The following is an 18554-nucleotide window of genomic DNA, read 5'->3' as shown; positions in this document are numbered from 1 at the left end:
ATTATGCTATTTTCTTTTCATTTGATGGGGTTTTGGATGTTTCTATTGTAGTGGAAAGTTGGAATCGGTACTGTCAAATATCTAGGGATTCTTGTTTAATTTATCCTTTCAATCATGGAGTCCTTATCTTCCTGTCACACTGCACGAAGTCTTGGATCTTTTAGTAGCTGAGATTCAGTGCAATTCATCTCTCTGTCTCTCTCTCTCTCTGTGTCTCCCTCTTCAACCCCTCTAAGGGACGCTGTACACGTGATAACTGTAAGTACCTGCATCCTCCGCCTCATCTCAAGACCCAGCTGGAGATAAACGGCAGGAACAACCTGATCCAGCAGAAGACCGCAGCCGCCATGCTGGCCCAGCAGATGCAGTTCATGTTGCCTGGAGCACAGCTGCAGCCTATCGTGAGATCAGATTTTCATAACCAATAACGTCACCATCATTTCTGTCGGCTTTGAAAACATTGGTTTATTATCCCTTGTTGTCTTTGTATCTCCTATCCAGACCTCTTTCCCAGTCACGCCTTCCTTGGCCAACAGTCCGAGCATGGCTTTCAGCCCATACCTGAGCCACATGAGCCCGGGCATCAGTCTCATGCCCGAGCTTCTGCCCAGCGCCCCCGTGCTGGTCCCGGGGAGCCCCACCGGCATGGCCATGGGCAACGGAAATTCAACGCAGAAACATGTTCGCACAGACAAACTTGAGGTGTTGAACAGTAAACAATTTGCTGTTGTTGCTAGTGGTCTCTAATAATATCACTATAACTATTGCTAAACATACATATTTGGCATGTAACTCTTTCCACACTGCTGCAGACATGAAATATAAGTCAAATTGCGTTCTGTCACTTTTCCAAAGCCATCACACTTTTAGTTAACTGTTTGGCGATAAAACAATATATATGCATGGTTTGCATTAATAAGCGTAAAATATTTTCTATAGATATAATCAACAACTTTAAATTAATTGTAGTTCTGTATTTTTTTCAATTGTAGTTCTTTCCCTCACTAAAGACGTTAAGTACACCATTTGTTATATTGTGATGCACCTCATACCTGGTTGATTTGGTTCTGTTTAACAAAGACATTCTTTTTTTTAAATCCCTGTGGGAAAAAATGAATGAAAAAAATACTTCCGGATCCAGTGTTACAAAAAAAAAAGTGTGTGGGCTCTATTGCACTCTATAGCAACACCTTGGCAACCACTCACAACACAGAGTTGGACAAAGGCCACTCACATTAAAATGACTGTAACTAAGGTACATTTTCAGCACAACTAATGTGTGATGATAGTAAATCTCTGCTGTCCTGCTCGCAGGTGTGTCGAGAATTCCAGCGGGGAAACTGCACGCGTGGGGAGAACGACTGCCGCTACGCCCACCCAATGGAAGCCGCCATGGTGGACGGCAGTGAGAACTCGGTCATTGTTTGCATGGATTACATCAAGGGCCGCTGCACCCGTGACAAATGCAAGTACTTTCACCCCCCGGCTCACTTACAGGCCCGGATAAAGGCGGCGCAGCACCAAGCCAGCCAGAATGCTGCTGCCATGGTGAGTTACTGAGACGATCCCATTACAATGACAATCACACGCACTAATTCTCATAATTACGACAATCACACATCATTTATAATGTACAGAAGGTGTTGTTCTGTGTAAAAATGCCATCAGTAAAAAAGTGCTTTATTTTATCCATCCATCCTTTAATATGAATTTTTAAATTTATATTAAAATTAATAAAATATAGCATCCATTTAAAAATAATTTGTAAATAAATTGTGAATTTTCGCGCTTGGGGGATAAATTAATCTAATCTAATGAAATTGTTAAATCATAAATGCAAAGTCATTGTTATTTATAGATTTTTTTTTTTACATATTTAAATAAATTCTGACCATTTAATCATAAGCAGCTTGTTATGGCATAAATCAAAATGAATCAAAACTCAAACCACTTTATTTGAAAAAATGAATAACGTATTCATTATTATTAACATATCATATATGTTTTGTTTGTTTTCAAACTCGTAAATATCACATACAAAGACCACAATGCACTGTTTATTTGTGGGCATTTTATGTAGTAATTTAGCACGTTTCGTCATCATTCAGCTCCGTTTTGGTGGAAAAGGAGGTTTCGATTAATTATTTTAATACAAGGCTAGTAATTTATCACATCTCATGTCATAACTGGACTGAAACGTCTTGTACTGGGCAATTCTTGTAAGCAAATAGCAATTTTAACATCCGGTTTCATTCAAGGCAACTTTTACTACACATATTACAGGGACCGTCTCACTGGAGTAACCTGGAGTTAAGTGACCAGTAACCTTAGTTTTGGCCAGTATGCCATTTTCAATAAGCTCTACTAGTGTCAGATGAAGGTGTGTGTATTTATAACTCACTTTCCACACACCTTCAATGTGAGTTTCAGGAGTGTATTAAATAATTCAGATCCCCCACAGGAGGGTGTGTGTGTGTGTGTGTGTGTGTCTGTAGGTGAGCTCTTTGTCTCTTGTGTGATGTATGAAGACCAGGGCTCCGTGATCGCTTGCAAACAGTGTCTGCAGTGCAGGTGCAGGAGAGAAAAATGATAAGAAAGGAGAAAACAAGCAATTCATTCCCACAGAAACCTCCACTAGTTAGCAGCCTCTCACCCGAGAGCGTACTGCAGCCAATTTCCCTTTAATAATGTGTCATCTTTATCCCAGTCCTCCCTAGTCTTATCATGTAACATTTTTGCAGGTTTATTTACAGTGCACAGATGTGGGAACCTTATCCAGATATCCTCCCCTGCTTCTTGCAGTCACCTGGTTTGCCTTAGGCTTTATCATATGTTGGCTTTATTTGACTCATTCTCAGTTCATGCTGTCATTCTTTTTGAACACTGCTTGATTGTCTTTACATCCTCACAGCTCTCTTTGTTGTCCTACAAGCTTATTACCCAGCTCTCTTTCTCTCTCTCTTTCTCTCTCTCGAACCTCTGCTGCATCTGTTCCTTCACGGCTCATTCTCTTGTCTTGTGTTTATGTCCACTGTCGTTGATTGGTTTGCCATCGTCATGTGGTCACTGCTCGCATACCCAGCCCCCAGTGCGTCCTCTGAAGCGCAGCCTACAGCCAACTTTCAACCTGGTACTTTGATCTTTCACCCATTTTTGTGTCTTTTCTTTGCTAATTTGTTCATTTCTTGCTCATATTGCATATAGCTCAATTGCATATGAACGTGTTAATACTGTAAGAAACCAGCCACGACCTCTGTAAACTAATCAGTTAGAAGTGAAATGAAACTGAATAAATATGCAGAGATCTGGGTTCTAGTATATTTCTTAGTAATTTTCTCCACAGGCACTTCAGAAAATTGAAACTTTGAACCAAACCTACTAGGTCAAAGAGGAATCACAAAATTGTATTCACATTTGAAAAAAAGAGAGACACAAGAATGTATATAACATCTTTTATATGGATGCAAAATATGTCAGTACCATATTGGCTGTTGTCTGATAATAGTTTTATTTATTTATTGGTCAATATTAGATATTTCCATTGTCTAACAATTAAAGTTAATCTTAAAAAAAAAAATTTAATAGCAAATCATAAAATAAATATATTTTTTTCACACTGTACATTATAATCTTCAGATGCAAATTTAAATTGAAGCATTTAAAATTATTGGTTTTATTTTTAATGCTTTATTTTTTATTTATTTAGACAGAATTGTAATATCAGACTTTTAGTGGTTATATATGCCATAACATATATTCTAGTCTCTTGCCTTTTATGAGGGAATTAATTAACTACTCATCCCATAATGCACTGGTAAAGATTTGTTCTATGAAGGGGATAGTTAACGCCAAAGAAAATAAAAATCTGTCATCATTTACTCACCCTCACCCTCACCCTCTCTTTTTTGGAACAGAATGTTGGTTACAAAACAGTTTTGTTGACCACTGACATCCATTGTATGGGCAACACAGTATCCTATTTTATGTTCCACAGAAGAAAGAAAGTTATTTAGATTTGGAATGACCTGAGGGTGAGTGATTGATTAACTTTTAAATATATATTGTTATTGGAAACATGTTTTATGCCCTGTTCTTACACTACAACTCCCTGTAATGACTAACAAGGTAGGTAGCAGCTATCTTTAGCTTACATAACTATGTAAAAATAGTACCTAGCTGCAAGCAAAAGGGGAAAAAAATGTAGTTGAGATTACAGTTAATTTCCATTCAAACAACGTCTTCTGATTGGCAGATCTCGCACAGGATTGTAGTAGTGCAATACTTCATCTGTAAATAATTCGACAGTTAAGCGATTGTTTTCTCTGAAGTTTAAATCACTGGCTTATGCCTTCTTTAAGTCAAGTCAAGTCACATTTAATTATATAGCGCTTTTTACAATACAGATTGTTTCAAAGCAGCTTTACAGAGATAACAGGAAAATAATGCAACAACGTTTGTTTCCAGAAGAAAGTAGCGCCACAGTCCAGCTTAAGTAAGTTCAGTGATTGTTTCATTCTTCTTCTTTAGAAACATACACCATCATCATAATAACTTTAGAGCTCATTGGTAGCCTTTTTTGAAAAAAGTTTGTTTATTAGTGCTGAAAATCAGAATCACTATGGAGATTTGGATTGATATTTTTACTTCGTGAACCTGACTGTTGAGTGCTATACAGTACAGCACGTTATTATTGAGTAAACTCGGAATTGAGTTCACATGTAAATCATGAGGTCGGACTGCTCCCCCATCATCCCTGCGTTAGTGAATCACAGATATCCTCTTTCCTGTTGACCTTGCTCTTATCACCTTGCATATCAGTCTTCAGACAGAATTACACAGTGGAAGACATTCTCCTCATTATGCCTTCATCTGGGCTGAGCATTCTCAGTTTAATTATCAGAGGCAGATAAGGATGCTTCACTTCAGTTTCTGTTTCTGATATCACTCTTCCTCACGCTGCTGACACCCCTCATAGAGAAATAGAGAAGCAGACCCAGACATTTCCCAGAGATGGAGCCACAACATAACATGAATAAAAAAATCGACAGTTTGTGTCAAAACTACAGTCAACACAATTATAGTCAAATTTGGTCAGTTTTATTTATTTTGATAGAATAAGAGTTGATGAGTATACAAGCCATCACAAACAAGCTGAGAAAATGTCTAAATACTAATCATTTAGATTCAGACCTTTTTTTTATTTTTTATTAAAAACAATTAAATTATTTAAAAATACTATTAAATAATCTTGGTAACATAATTATTACATTTCTTAGAGAAAATACTTTGCTCACCAAGGCTGCATTTATTTGATTTATTTGGGAAAAAATACTTTACTTTATTTGGGAAAAAATACTTTTTTCTACTTTAATGTCTTTTAAAATGTAATTTATTCCTGTGATGGCAAAGCTGAATTGTCAGCATCATTGCTCCAGACTTCAGTGTCACGTGATCCTTCAGAAATCATTCTAATATGATGAGTTGGTGCTCAAATAACATTTCTTATTATTATCAATGTCGAAATGCTTAATATACTACTAAATATTTTTGAGGAAAACTGGATTTTTTTAATTTTATTTTTTACGATTTGTTAATGAAAAGAAAGTTCAGTATTAATTTATAATTTAAAAAAAAAATATATATATATTTCTGACCCCAAACTTTTAAACAGTAGCATATATGCATGATAAAATATAATGCAATAATAACAAACATTTTCTGTTGCATCCTAAAAGAAGTATTCAAATACATCTCTATCAAAGGTTTCATAATATTTCTCTATTATATTTATGGCGCATGATTTGCAACACTTAGAAAGACATATACACAATATGTCAGATATCACTGTCATGCATACATGAACACACACTAGAACGTTTTCTGTGGCTCAATATCATTGCTGTCACTGACCTCTCCCTCCGCCCACTATCTTTCTTTTTGTTTTTCTCCTCTTTCTTCTTTGTCATCCTGATCACTTCAGGCTCTGCCACCAGGAGCCATGCAACAGCTACCAAAGAGACAGACCCTGGAGAAGACTAACGGCGCGGCTGCCGTCTTCAACCCCAGCATGTTCCACTACCAGCAGGCTTTGGCCAGCATGCAGCTGCAGCAGCCAGCGTTCATTCCCACAGGTGAGCCTACGCAGACAAATTACTGCGCTCTAATATCACCGTATTCCTGTAATAGTTTGGCTTGCATACATACAGCACTTTAAAGACAAAGTGCCCGGCTAGACGAGGACTTGAGCGCATTTTCTGCTTGCCATCTCTCTCCCTGTAAGCCCACTTGCTCTCTTTATAGTAGTCCACCCTATGCCAATGTCATTAGTCCCATGATGCATACAGTCCTGCATTGTCTCATCATGCACCCGAGCATTAGCCACTCATATTCTGATTCTGCAGTGCACAATATTTGCTGTTCTCACATTCGGTAAGAGAAACTAGATTGTATTTTGCCTTAATGACTGTAGCAGCAACCCTTCGGCCTTATAAAAAGGCTCTGAGAGGATAGTTACAGTAGGTTTGCTACCCAGCAGAGAGTTTTAATGACCCAGAATAATCAAAATTGGAATTGTGTGGCTTTTAATCCAAGTCTATAAAGCGCTGGAGCGATGACATATTTTTAAAGGCCTACCCAGAAGTTAGCATCACCCTGGTTCCCTCGATAAAAACTCAGTATGATTTTTCGCCTGGCTTTTGGATTATTACAGAAAATAAAAGGAATGACCAACTTTGACCAACAAATGTTTGCTTCTTACATATTTTGTTCAGGAGCTAGGCTCAAAACCAGAGTAGAAAATAGCCTATTACTTATTAATTTTGATGTTTTTGAATGTAAAAACTAAGAGAACGTCATAACATAAGTTGACCCCAGACAACAATATCAAAAAATTTCAAAAGCCAGTTCATGACCCCTTTAAGCATGTTGACTTTAATATTAAACAACAGTCAAGCTGAACTTGTTAGCACAGGGCTACTCAGCTGACGAGACACAACAATGGATGGGTGATGAGGACCTTTTTTTTCTGCCAGCGTGATTCATTTCCTTCTGGTTTCCCCATGCTTTGTGTCCATGTCTCCATCTCGCCACCATGTTGCCCATAAATGATGGTCATCGCTCTTTCGCTGTGTGTCACTAACTCTAAAGTTGTTTTGTCTTGTACTCACGCTGCTTTAACTCCCCCTTCTCCCCATCTCTTCCACCCCTCCATCCTCCTCGGTCTCTCTTCTCCTGGGCTCTTTGTGCATGGTGTTGCAGGCTCCGTATTCTGCATGGCTCCATCTGGAGGCATTGGTAGGTCACTTCCCAGTCTATTTGGATCAACATTTACCTTACAGCAACATCTCAGATCTGTGTCAGACAGGAAGGTTATCCAACTCCAAAGGCCCAGCAGGGTTTTTCATAGGGTTTTTCTCCAGCTGTGGGCACTTTTATTACTTTTTATTATTTTTTTATTTTTTTATTTTTAAGTAATAATCATAAACCATTTACATTTTAATTGTACATTTTGAATCATTAATTAAAATCAATAATTTATATTAATATTATACAATAAGATTGCATTGTTTACAGCTGCCATTAAAAACAGAATATTTTTACTATGTCTAACTACTGTTTATTTAAAGCCATTCTATTATTTAAAGAATTGTTTAACGTTTCATTTCCACCAAAGAATGCTAATAAACAATACATAATTTAGGATGTGGTTGAAACGGACTTTGAGGAGAAAAGGAGAGAAAAAAAGTGTTCATAATTAAATATGAATAGTCATTCAAAAATAATAATAATTTCAAATTTAATTATCAATAATTGAAAATAACTGATTATTCAAATAAATTATATATTAGTAGTTTTTACACATTACGACTTTTTTACAAATATCACATGTGAACAATATTTTTAGTCTAGAAATAAGCGTGTCATGTTATACAGTTTGCCATTTTTATTTCGAAAATTATTCAAATGTTATTTCCATCACCTTAATTTCCACCAAAGAATTCTAGTAAACACAGTACATTGTTTGAGATGTGGTGGAAATGCTCATGACTTTCAGGAGAAAAAGACCAACCAAAAAAAAAGTGCTCATAGTCGAAGAAACACCTAAACACATCAATATGAGGCGTATTTAATGGTCTATACTAAAAAAGACAAGGGCAGCTTAGCATATGCTCCTTACACTGTCATTTTCCTCATGAGGCCTCAAACTATAGGCCTAACCCTGTCCTGTCTGTCACTGTGTTTACACCCAACCTGTGTGCTTCCACTGCTTGTTATTGTTTGCTCATTATTTTGGCTCAATGTATGACATGTGCATTTGTTCTTGCATGTGTGTGTGTGTGTGTGTGTGTGTGATTTTATGTGCAGCTGACGGCACAGTGCGGGCACAAATAAGCAAGGCCTAAGCCTTCAAAGCGACTCATTAAGACTGGTTCCTTTTTCTTTGTGCCCTTTCCTCCTCATCCTCTCCTCTCCCTCACCTCCTTAAATCTATTATAGGCCTATTCAAACCCCAAGGCCTAATGACAGATGGCCGCTGGGAGAGGCGGGACTGGACCAACTGCAGGCCCCCCCAAAGCCGTTACCTGTCAGGGCCTGGACATACTGGTGAGGGTAGAGTCTAGGTCCCCTCCCCTCACAAACACACACTCACAACCTTACCATTTACCTGTTTAGAAAGGTAGAAATCACCGCTCCCATTTCTGACCACTATCGGTTTAAATATTCCCAAACAGAATCTAACAGAAACACAACTGTACACACGTTTCCATCCCCATGGATGTACAATGAACTTTTTTTTAGCTGGCCAAGTTAAATTTGTCCTTAACAGTCATTTAGCTGGGAAACAACTTCACCAGTCCTGTCAAAACACTAGATCTGCGTTGAACCAGTGAGTGTGCCAGTGTGTGCCTGTGCCCATGTCTCTATTTTTAATTTGTGTCATTATTGGACATCTGTAATGCACTTGCTGTATACATAGCATGCTGTGTTAATTTGCAGTTTTTCATATAATATGACCTTTATCTCTTTATCTTTATTACTAATAGCTGGTTTTACTAGATAGTCCTAAATTCTTACTTCATATTTACAGGTGCATTAGAATGATTATGTCAAATGTCAGGTTAACTCAAATAAAACCAAAGAAATAAAGTGTCATATTATTTTAAGGCAATATTTGGACGGGAATGAATTGCATATTTACATTCCCTGCTTTTTTCCCCTACTGTATATTTATCCATTCTCCGGCCCCCATCAAAATATGACAGTCAGACGTTCCTGTCTGTTCCAAATGTGTGTGATTTTGATTACGGCCATGTTTTTATTTTGCCCATTAGAGGTTTCTCAATAGTTTTATCTAAAAGTAATTGTGATCGGATAAAACTCTCTAAGCTAAAACGTAATGAAAGTGTTTTTAAGTTCTTTTGCATGTTTGTTCTTGAGTGAATACATCATCTTTGCAGTACATAAAGGCGTAGATGCCATGACTCAGCCTATTCCTCTGGCATATTATGGTCATGGTACTCATAACATTCCTCCTCCCCTCCACCTTCCCCTTTCCCTTGTTTCTTGTCTGACTCGCCTGAAAAAAGTTCCCATGATGCACGGTGCCACCACTTCCACTGTTTCGTCGGCTACGACCCCAGTCACCAATGTTCCTTTTGCTGAATCAGCCACCTCCAACCAGGTTTGCCCCTTCATTTTGGCCTCTCCTTTTTACAGCTGTAAGGCATCCGGCTAGTCCATAGACCATAATGCTTGATTATATACATATATATATATATATATACATTACATTTTGATTTTAAAGTGTTTATATACCATATATATATATAAACACTTTAAAATCAAAATGTAATGTCTGAAGGTGAGATCTGAGTAAAGAGAGTGGTAATTCATATGTTTTTGATCCAAAATGGTAGAACATAATGACCTTGAGTCGTTGAGTTTTCTGTGGACCAGTGAGGAGCCTCTTTACCTCTTTAGCACAATGTCCCAGTTCAACCATGTCTGTGTGTGTTCACATCTCTGTCTGTCTGTGTCTGTGTTAGAGCAAACAACTGCATTTAAAGAGATAGTTCAGCAAAAATGAAAGTTCTCTCCTTAATTACTCACCTTCATGTCATTCCAAACCTGAATGCTGCTATTTTTTTACATGGAATATAATATTAGACATTAATGGTGAATTATTTGCCATCTCTTTCCATACAATGACAGTTCATAGTGAACATGTAAAGGAAAATACATCAAAAAGGCACCGTAAAAGTAGCCTGTTCAAGTCTTGTGAAGTTATATGATAGTTTATATGATAAGATAGTCGGTTCTTTTGAACTGTTTGATTTGATTCCTAAATTATTTGAAAAATTCTTTAATAAATTATTGTTTCTATTGAGCCAGTTCTTCTCAGAGAACTATTTGATCTGATCATCAAGTTCAATTCAAGTGGTATTGACTTATTTTATGGCGTTGTTTTGGTGATCGTGTGGTGTTCATTCATTTTTGGAAATTAACAGATTTAGTAACTATGGACTATTGTTGTATGGAACGTGAAATGCAATGATTCGTCACAAAATTCTCATTTTTGCGCTCCACCGAAGAAAGAAAATCTTACATGTTTGAAACAACATGAGGGTGAGTAAATGATGACAGAAGTATCATTTTTGATACTGTTACTTTAAATGTCAAAGCTCAAAAGTTCATTGTCTTTTCTACCCCCTCCACCATGTTTTGACCATTTTGCACTGGAGCAAGTTGTTTCTGTGGCTCACACTAGAGTGAGATGGTATACGTGTCCTCGTTTTTCTGTAAATAGGATGTGAGTGTCTGTTTTCAGATGACAGTTCTCTGAATTTTTGTTTGTCCTTCCTTCTTCATTGTCTTAATCTTACAGTTAGCTTCAAAGTACATAATGTGAGGAAACAGACAGTTCACCATTCAGTCTGTTTAGTTCATGTGTCCTGCAGAATCATAGATGAGCCACGAGCTTGACACAGCCAACCTTTTGTTTCGCTCGCCTCTTTATTTCCTAAATAGCTACAATGTGGATTGTTTTAGCATTATGTAAGCTGCCGAGATGTTCAGTGTTCTTTAGCTCTAGTTTATAATCTAGAAGTACAGGTATATTCTGCGCACACCTGAGGTGTCAGCGCTCATTTCCTGCTTCGCTTGCTTTTATGCTGAAATATGTCTTGCAAAATTACAAATGTGGAATTGCAGGTCTGCGCCCACTGTCTCAAGATAACTGATGCATTATGTGATGATATGGCACGATATTTATTCATTCTCTTGTAATTCTTTTTCTCATTTTCGGAATGAACTGCGGGTTTGATGTTCGAGTAGATAAGATAAGAATTGACTATATTTTTTCTCTTTGCATATTGCTTTTTTAACCGTAAGAGGTTCACTACCTTATCTGTGGGCTGTATTTGTACCTGTCTTCCAGTAGACGCCGCCGAGGTACTGAGCACCGACCCCATGGACCTCCAGTGTGTTCCCATGGAGGCCCATTTCTGCCCCGTTCCTAAACTCCTGGTGGCCGCACCTATGACGCTGAATCCAGTAAGCCTCTCCCGCAATCCCACAACCTAATCAGGCCCATCACTCATGCAACGTGTGCCCAAACACAACAGAAAAATGAATGCAACAAACGTGTGCCTAATCAGTAAGTCCTTAACGGGCAATACATTCATCCTCATATCAGAGATGCCCACTTCATTTGACGTCAACAGAGGTTTGTTGATATTGAAACAGGCAATACTTAAATTTGGACCTACAACTGTATAAGGAAGCATGCCATCTCAAAGCAAGGAGACTTAAGGAGCGTGCAGATGCTGAATCAGGAGACGGAACGCTCTCGTAACTCACAGCCATACGAATACATGCAAACCAATTAGCTGAGAAAATGAATTCTCTGGAGGTGAACATTAGATTTGAGAGCCGATGTATGGTAAGAGATGGAGCCGATACAGATCATCAGCAGACAGAATGTTTCTCCGTCGTTGAATGTGACAAAAGAGTGTGTGAGAGCGACACCTGCTAATGATATTTTACATAGTTGTGGTGGTGGTAATTTCTTTCACATTTAATTATAATTAATGGACGTGGCACGTTTTATTTCATGTTTACATTTCAAAATGTAGAAAAAAAAGATGCTTTGAAAATGATTGATTCTTTTGTAAAATAATCCGTTCATGATACTGATTTAGGTTTTTTCGTTGAGAGGTTTTCAAAATGTCGTTGTTCGTGCCTTTGAGTTACAAGTGTGTGGATGTCTTTTTCCCCCTAATTCTTCTGTACTACTACAAATGACTTACATTTTATCATAGACTAAGAAAGTATACCCGTGTAGCCTTTCAGAATCAATGTGTCGTTCTTCCGTCAACTTAGAGATGTGTGTTGTTGTGAGTGACTTGGTTTTTCTTGGTCTCATGAACGAGTATTATTTATTTAACCACTGTCTAACAGGCTTAAAACTGGTCTACTGAGATAAGTGTTAATATTCATGCCTGAAGTATCTCACCTCGCATTTCAAGCTCCACATCGAGACGGTCAAACACAAGATTGGTTCACATACTAGTACCTCCGTTTTAAAAATAGAACTGCCTTAAGCAGACTAAAATATGTGTGCTGTGTGTTCACAGTGTGCTGCACACTGAAACGTAAGGTCTGATTGCAGGCCTTCTGGATGTATAAGACGTCTCATTGAGAAGATTTTAAATGGACTTTTTTTTTAATTCCAGCTGGACTTTGTTCAATGTTTCTTGCAAAACTATCGTCTGATGTCCTGGGTATTCAAATACTGTAAAAATAGTCACATTTATTTGCTTTTTAGATTATAAATACATTTCTACGGTTATTAGGTGAATCTCATGAAAACATGTCCATGTCACCCAAAAAGCGGAGGAAATAAGACAATTGAATGACAAAAAAAAAGACAATTAAGCACATTGCCTCCTATCGCCATTACCATAATGCAAAAAAAAAAAAAGAATCACTGTAATACGCAATAAAAAACTATATATAAATAAACTGTATTTATACATCACAGTTGTGTTTGTTTAATGCTAATTTTAACAAAAAATATAATCAAAATAATTAAATCACAAACTTTTTTTCTTGTTTTACAGTAAAATTTTAATGTAAAATTTTTTTTAATGTGGTTTAATTGTCATAAGAATGACGTTGCAAAGCAAATAGATCCTAAAATGAGACTTCCTCTTTATGCAAAATAAAATTTGCATTGTTCTGATTTTGGTGTGAAATTTGACATATTTTCATGAGATCCACCCTATTAGTCTATCTTTTGAAGACAACCCACTTCTGATGGCTGGACTGTCTCTGCCAAAATCTATGCTCTGTCCCACCTGCTGTGTGACAGTCTGTTCGTCTCCATTGTTCAGCCATGTTTGGTGCATCCCAGAGTACTATAAGATCTGTTTTCAATGGTCGTTAGTTGCCAAAATGAATCTCACATAATCAGTTCTAACTGCATGTTTAGCTGTTTACATTCATTTCAAATCACAAGAAGGAGATCTACAAAAGCGTTTCTAGAAGTTACAGACTGGTTCCCAATTTGATTATTGTGCGTCTCTCCCATTGGTTTGCTGTATTCAGCACCATGTGCGCCCCCCTGCACAGACATGTCAAGTGCACTGCTTTTGTGCCAATGACTCTCAGACAGGTCACCCTGTGCCAATCACTGGAGAACTCAGACTGCGCATTCGGCCTTGTCACGCCAAGGTCACGAGCCAGATGGATTTAAATTGCAATATCGCAAATGTGCCCACCCGAGCAACAAATGTAAACCCACTTGAGCAAGCTATTATCTTGTGCTTTGTTTTGAAACATCTCAGTTATTGCTACCGTTCATTAGGCGAGTCCTACAGTTGGGAAACTGACAGTAGGGTGGTTTTCAGCAGCTGTTTTTATTACTGCATCAGTGGACGCCGTACTAATAGACTTCCAGTCCTTGCCAACCAAGAGCTCTATTAGATTATTGCTGTAATATATTATTGATAGTTTGTCCATGGATGGAACATGAAAACTGTGTCAGACAGACGATACACAGAGGCCTGCAATCCATTAGGGTCGTACTTTGCCCATTTTGACTTCGGGAGAGATAGCTGGTTGAATTTTGACTATTTAAGACTATTTGTGTTTGTGTTTGTTGTGTTCATGTTTAGAGTGTGAACAGGTTTAAATCACTGACTGTGTCCTTACTTTCAAAAGTCGGCAGACTCTAAAATGCAAGGGCGTAGATGACCGTGCGACATCAGAATATTATTCTTGTTTGGACTGTGAGCTGAAAGCTGCGGCTCTCGTGTAGACATGTTACCATTAAAGGAAAAAAAGAAAATTAATTATTTTCAGACTGGGTACTTAGTGAAGGCCCTCATCAGCCAAAGCTTCATTGACAAGACATTACTGCCCCTCACGGGCCTTTACATGCATAAATGAATGTGACATTTAAGACAGCGAGAATGTCACGAGAGGTTTTGGATGCCTGTATCACCATTTCTCTCGAACGAAACTACAACCTTTCTCAACATATCAAGGAAGTGAAAGCCTCCCAATGCCATCCACTGTTGATGTACAAAAAGACAGACAACTGAGAAAAAAAAGTGTTTATCATCACTTATCTCAAAGACCCTTCTCTAAACTTTTGTCTCCTTTGGGACAGCCATGTTGTTTCAACAGCATAACCCCAAGAGAGAGCCATAAAGCGTTTGTTTTTTTTGTTTTGTTTTTTTTTGTGATAACCAGACCTTAAAAACCATCATTGCACCTTTTTTGCTGATCAGCACACACTATCTAGGCCAAACACAAATGAAATGATAGAATACAATGGTGGTCTAAAACAACACAAAATCAGAGCAAGATGATACTATACTGTGTTATAACTGAAATATCTGTATTGTAAACATCTCTGTATAATGTTCATGTGTTTTAAGATTGTTTTAAGAAATACTGGGGCAAATTCGTGTGGATTTCTTTAGGAAGGATCTCTACTGTTTATTGATGTGTTGGATTGTGTTTTGTAATTGAGTTCCATTGCCCAGCCAAGGTGTAGATGCTCTCTCTCTCTCTCTCTCTCTCTCTCTCTCTCTCTCTCTCTCTCTCTCTCTCTCTATCTCTCTCTCTCTCTCTCTCTCTCTCTCTCTCTCTCCCTCCCTCCCTCTCTCTCTCCTCTCTCTCTCCTCTCTCTCTGTCTGTCTCTCTCTCTCTCTCTCCTCTCTCCTCTCTCTCTATCTATCTCTTATATAAAGAATTATGCCTTCTCCAACTGCAATCCAGCTGGAATCAACGAAATACTTGATAAAGAAAAAACAATGTGCCTCATCAGGGGCTTTAGGATTTTAAGATCTCACTTTTTAAGAAGTGTGCATACCTGCATAAAGTAGTTAGCTAGAATAATCTATGTGTATGTATTACAAATGCATCATCATCATCGTCATCATTCTAGTTTTTATCGACACACATTAATGACGGTACCTGTTTTAACTATATCCTCACGACTTCAGTCATGTTACGGTGTGTTTTGACAACGCTGTCAATGGTAGTTTGCGTTTGATCATTAGCGTTACTTGGTTCCTTACCTTACATCGTAAAGTCTGTCATCGCATGAAATTAAAATAATCTAAATAATCTACATCATAGTTTGTGCAGTTAGTGGTTTAAGATTAAAAAAATACTTAATCTATATATCTATATATCAATATACACATTTGTATGTATTACAATGATAGATTCATTGTTACCTATGATAGTAAGTTCTTGTTGCTGTGGCAACAAAACTACAACATGGCTACCTTTGTATATCTTAATTGTGAATTTTTTCACACTTCAAGTGAAATAATGTACAACGTTAACTTATTCAGAAAGGGAATGTGTTCTTAAGTTGTCTTGGAAAAAGATATGATTGACTATTTTGTAAAAAAAATATATATATATATAATACGTATATATACAGACTTGTGAGATACTTTATGTCCAGAGGCCCTTTGGAGACATCATATGTTATTTCTGTTTTAATGATTATTATTTTTCTATTGGGGTTGCTGATCACTTTTAGATAAGAACCAGATCTTTACTTAAACGGCATCTGAGCTTTTGAACCAATCTGATGGATCAATTTGGGGGGAAAAGACTTTCTAGTCTCATATTTGGTTCAAAAAGGGCTGGCAATGCATTCGCAATGGTGCGTTCCAGATTTTATAAATAACGCAGCCCTGTGATGTCATAAACGTGAGCCCCTGATTTCGGTGTCTGTCCCCCTCTGGCCCGCCCAGACTGCACCCCAGCTGTGCTGGGACCTGGTGACTCACGTCACCCCATTGGTGTACGAATGTGTGTTATTCACCTTGTTTGCACTTATGTACATAAATGAGTCAAAATATTCAGAATTTATTTTGAATATACATAGATGAATAAATATATATATATATATGTAGAAGAGCAGATTCAAATCAAATGTCTGTATTGTTTGGAATACAGGTAAACTGTTAAAGAGATAGATGCTGTTTTGCCGGGGTGTTGAGGAGAAATTTGTTGTTTGTTCTGTTTGCTAATGCCCTCGTTCTCATCGTTAAGCATGATATTGCATTTTGCGGAAATAATGATGTCAAAAAAGGCTTTGTAGTTTTGCATAGCTTACAAAAGCGCGTTGAGTTGGGCACTGTGTCCGCTTGCGTCTGATCCCGATGTGCGGTTGTGTCCGGAAACCAAAGAACGGCCAACTTGATTCTCTTTTACCTCTACATCGTGTGAGTTTCAGGCTCACAGTTTTGTTTTCTGTGTAGTCCCATGAGATGCAGTGAAACAGGGGGTGTAGTAACAGGAAGACCTGGAGGGCAGCATGGGGCAGTTTAGCACATAAAGAGCACCTCAGGATCAGACCGCAGCTGGAAAGCATTGCTGCAGGTTCTACGAAATACCGAATTTCAGTTTTCCGTTTGGTTTGGTTGTTGACGGACATTTTCCATTCTTGTGCATTCACCAAGAACAACAAACAAACCTGAAAATCTCACAGGATATCCTTCAAAATCCCACGTTAAATCGCCAGACAAAACCCTCTGTTGAAGAAAACTTGTACATTCTGTGCTCTACAGTTGCTTTGGAAGCCAATAATTTTGTTGCCATGGCACTTGCCCTAATAGTGAGGGAGAGACCGAGTCTTTTGTAGGTTCTTGCATATAGACGCACCTTTGGACCAATTGAATATGGTCCTCAGCCTTTTGACTGTAAAGCTGAGGTAGCACTTAGGACTTAGCATAGACTAAGGGTCCCGACTTGCATCCAGAAGCTGAATGCGTACACACGGGACGCTCCTTTTACCACTGTGCTTGACAGAGAAAATCAACAAAAGCTCTTCTGCTGTCCATTATCCTGTGCCTAAACATTCAGTGTGATGTGAAAGGACTGGTCTGTAAAGAAAGCCATTGAGGTTAGACTTCCACCTAACTGTGCCCTACATTCAGTCACGTCATCGTCATACCTGTGACTGGAACACTAACGTCATTGGTTCGTGTTTACGCGTAGAAGTCACTGAGACCGGAGCATCACATTAATGTTGTACAAAGCTGTATAGTTTCAAATGAAATCGCTCGTTGATGCAGAGGTTATGTCCCTTTAAAGGCATCTGCTGAATGCTGATGCCTGTGTAAATGCTATTGTGTGTGTGGAACCGTTCAAAGAATGTCTACATTGTTTCAAAGCCATATGAAATAGATTCCTCTCTCTCCCACTGTAGGACAAGATAAAACTGAATGCTTTGACTCTTTATATGAAATGCTTCTCTTTCTATTTAGCTTATTGTGCTTGTATGTGCTTCAAGAACTGTGCTTCTTGTCAATCCCTTTGCAATATATAAATGTATGGAATATATACATACTTAAGACTTCTGTTCTTTTTGTTTGACATTTTAATAAAGCACTTAAAAGGCCATTTTGGGCTGTGTTTGGTGTTTTTTTTTCTGGTTGTATTCAAATAAAAACTGCTATAAAGAGACATAAATAAAACAAAGATTTGGATTTAAGAATCATTTGCTTAACTGTACAAAACTATTCAAAACACTGTGCAAGCTAAGATAATGCCACCAGTTGTGACTTTTTGTGTGTTGAAAAGGATGTCCAAGGTGTGTCCACTAACAGAGACAGCTCCTTGACCACTTCATGATTACACATGCTTTAAATTTCCTAGTTTTGACCCTGGTTAATTTTGAAAACACACTAGCCACTATCAAATAACTATAACCGTAGTCTGCTCATTGACTGCCTATGCCTTACTTTCTTTTATATTTTATCTTATTATAATTATCTTATAATATTAGTATTATAAATTATATAATCTGTCAAAATTGTCTCAATATCTGAATACATAGACTGTATTGGAGGGTTATTATATTATATACCAGTATTATTATAAATAATATTAATTATTTAACGAGTCATACAGTAATTAAGGTTCTAGGTAAGGCCTAGGTGTGGCCGTGCTGTAAAGAGTCAATTCCCCTAAATCCCGCCTGAGATACTGCTAAACTCTTTTTAAGTTACTTCATAACT

At 37.7% G+C, this 18554-nt stretch overlaps 1 protein-coding gene across 11 annotated transcripts in view; it reads left to right on the top strand.

Moving 5' to 3' along the window:
• The window catches only part of mbnl3 (muscleblind-like splicing regulator 3), a 36026-nt gene extending 22960 nt beyond the window's left edge, over positions 1 to 13066 (top strand). For 2 of the 11 annotated variants that reach the window (XM_079631695.1, XM_079631698.1), the window contains exons 3-10: positions 237 to 401; positions 502 to 702; positions 1315 to 1548; positions 5981 to 6131; positions 7258 to 7293; positions 8497 to 8604; positions 9588 to 9682; positions 11441 to 13066. In XM_079631695.1, coding sequence (XP_079487821.1) covers positions 237 to 401; positions 502 to 702; positions 1315 to 1548; positions 5981 to 6131; positions 7258 to 7293; positions 8497 to 8604; positions 9588 to 9682; positions 11441 to 11458 — 1008 coding nt within the window. In that variant the 3' untranslated portion in view covers positions 11459 to 13066. Of the gene's footprint in view, positions 1 to 236; positions 402 to 501; positions 703 to 1314; positions 1549 to 5980; positions 6132 to 7257; positions 7294 to 8496; positions 8605 to 9587; positions 9683 to 11334 lie in introns of all 11 variants that reach the window. The other 9 variants (XM_079631701.1, XM_079631702.1, XM_079631705.1 and 6 more) reach the window with 7 other exon arrangements.
• Positions 13067 to 18554: the final 5488 nt, after the last annotated feature.

The sequence above is a fragment of the Phoxinus phoxinus genome (assembly GCF_949152265.1).
Source record: "Phoxinus phoxinus genome assembly, chromosome: 12".
Lineage (NCBI taxonomy): Eukaryota > Metazoa > Chordata > Actinopteri > Cypriniformes > Leuciscidae > Phoxinus > Phoxinus phoxinus.
The sequence above is the reverse complement of the archived record's forward strand: the minus strand, read 5'-3'. Positions and strand labels throughout refer to the sequence as shown.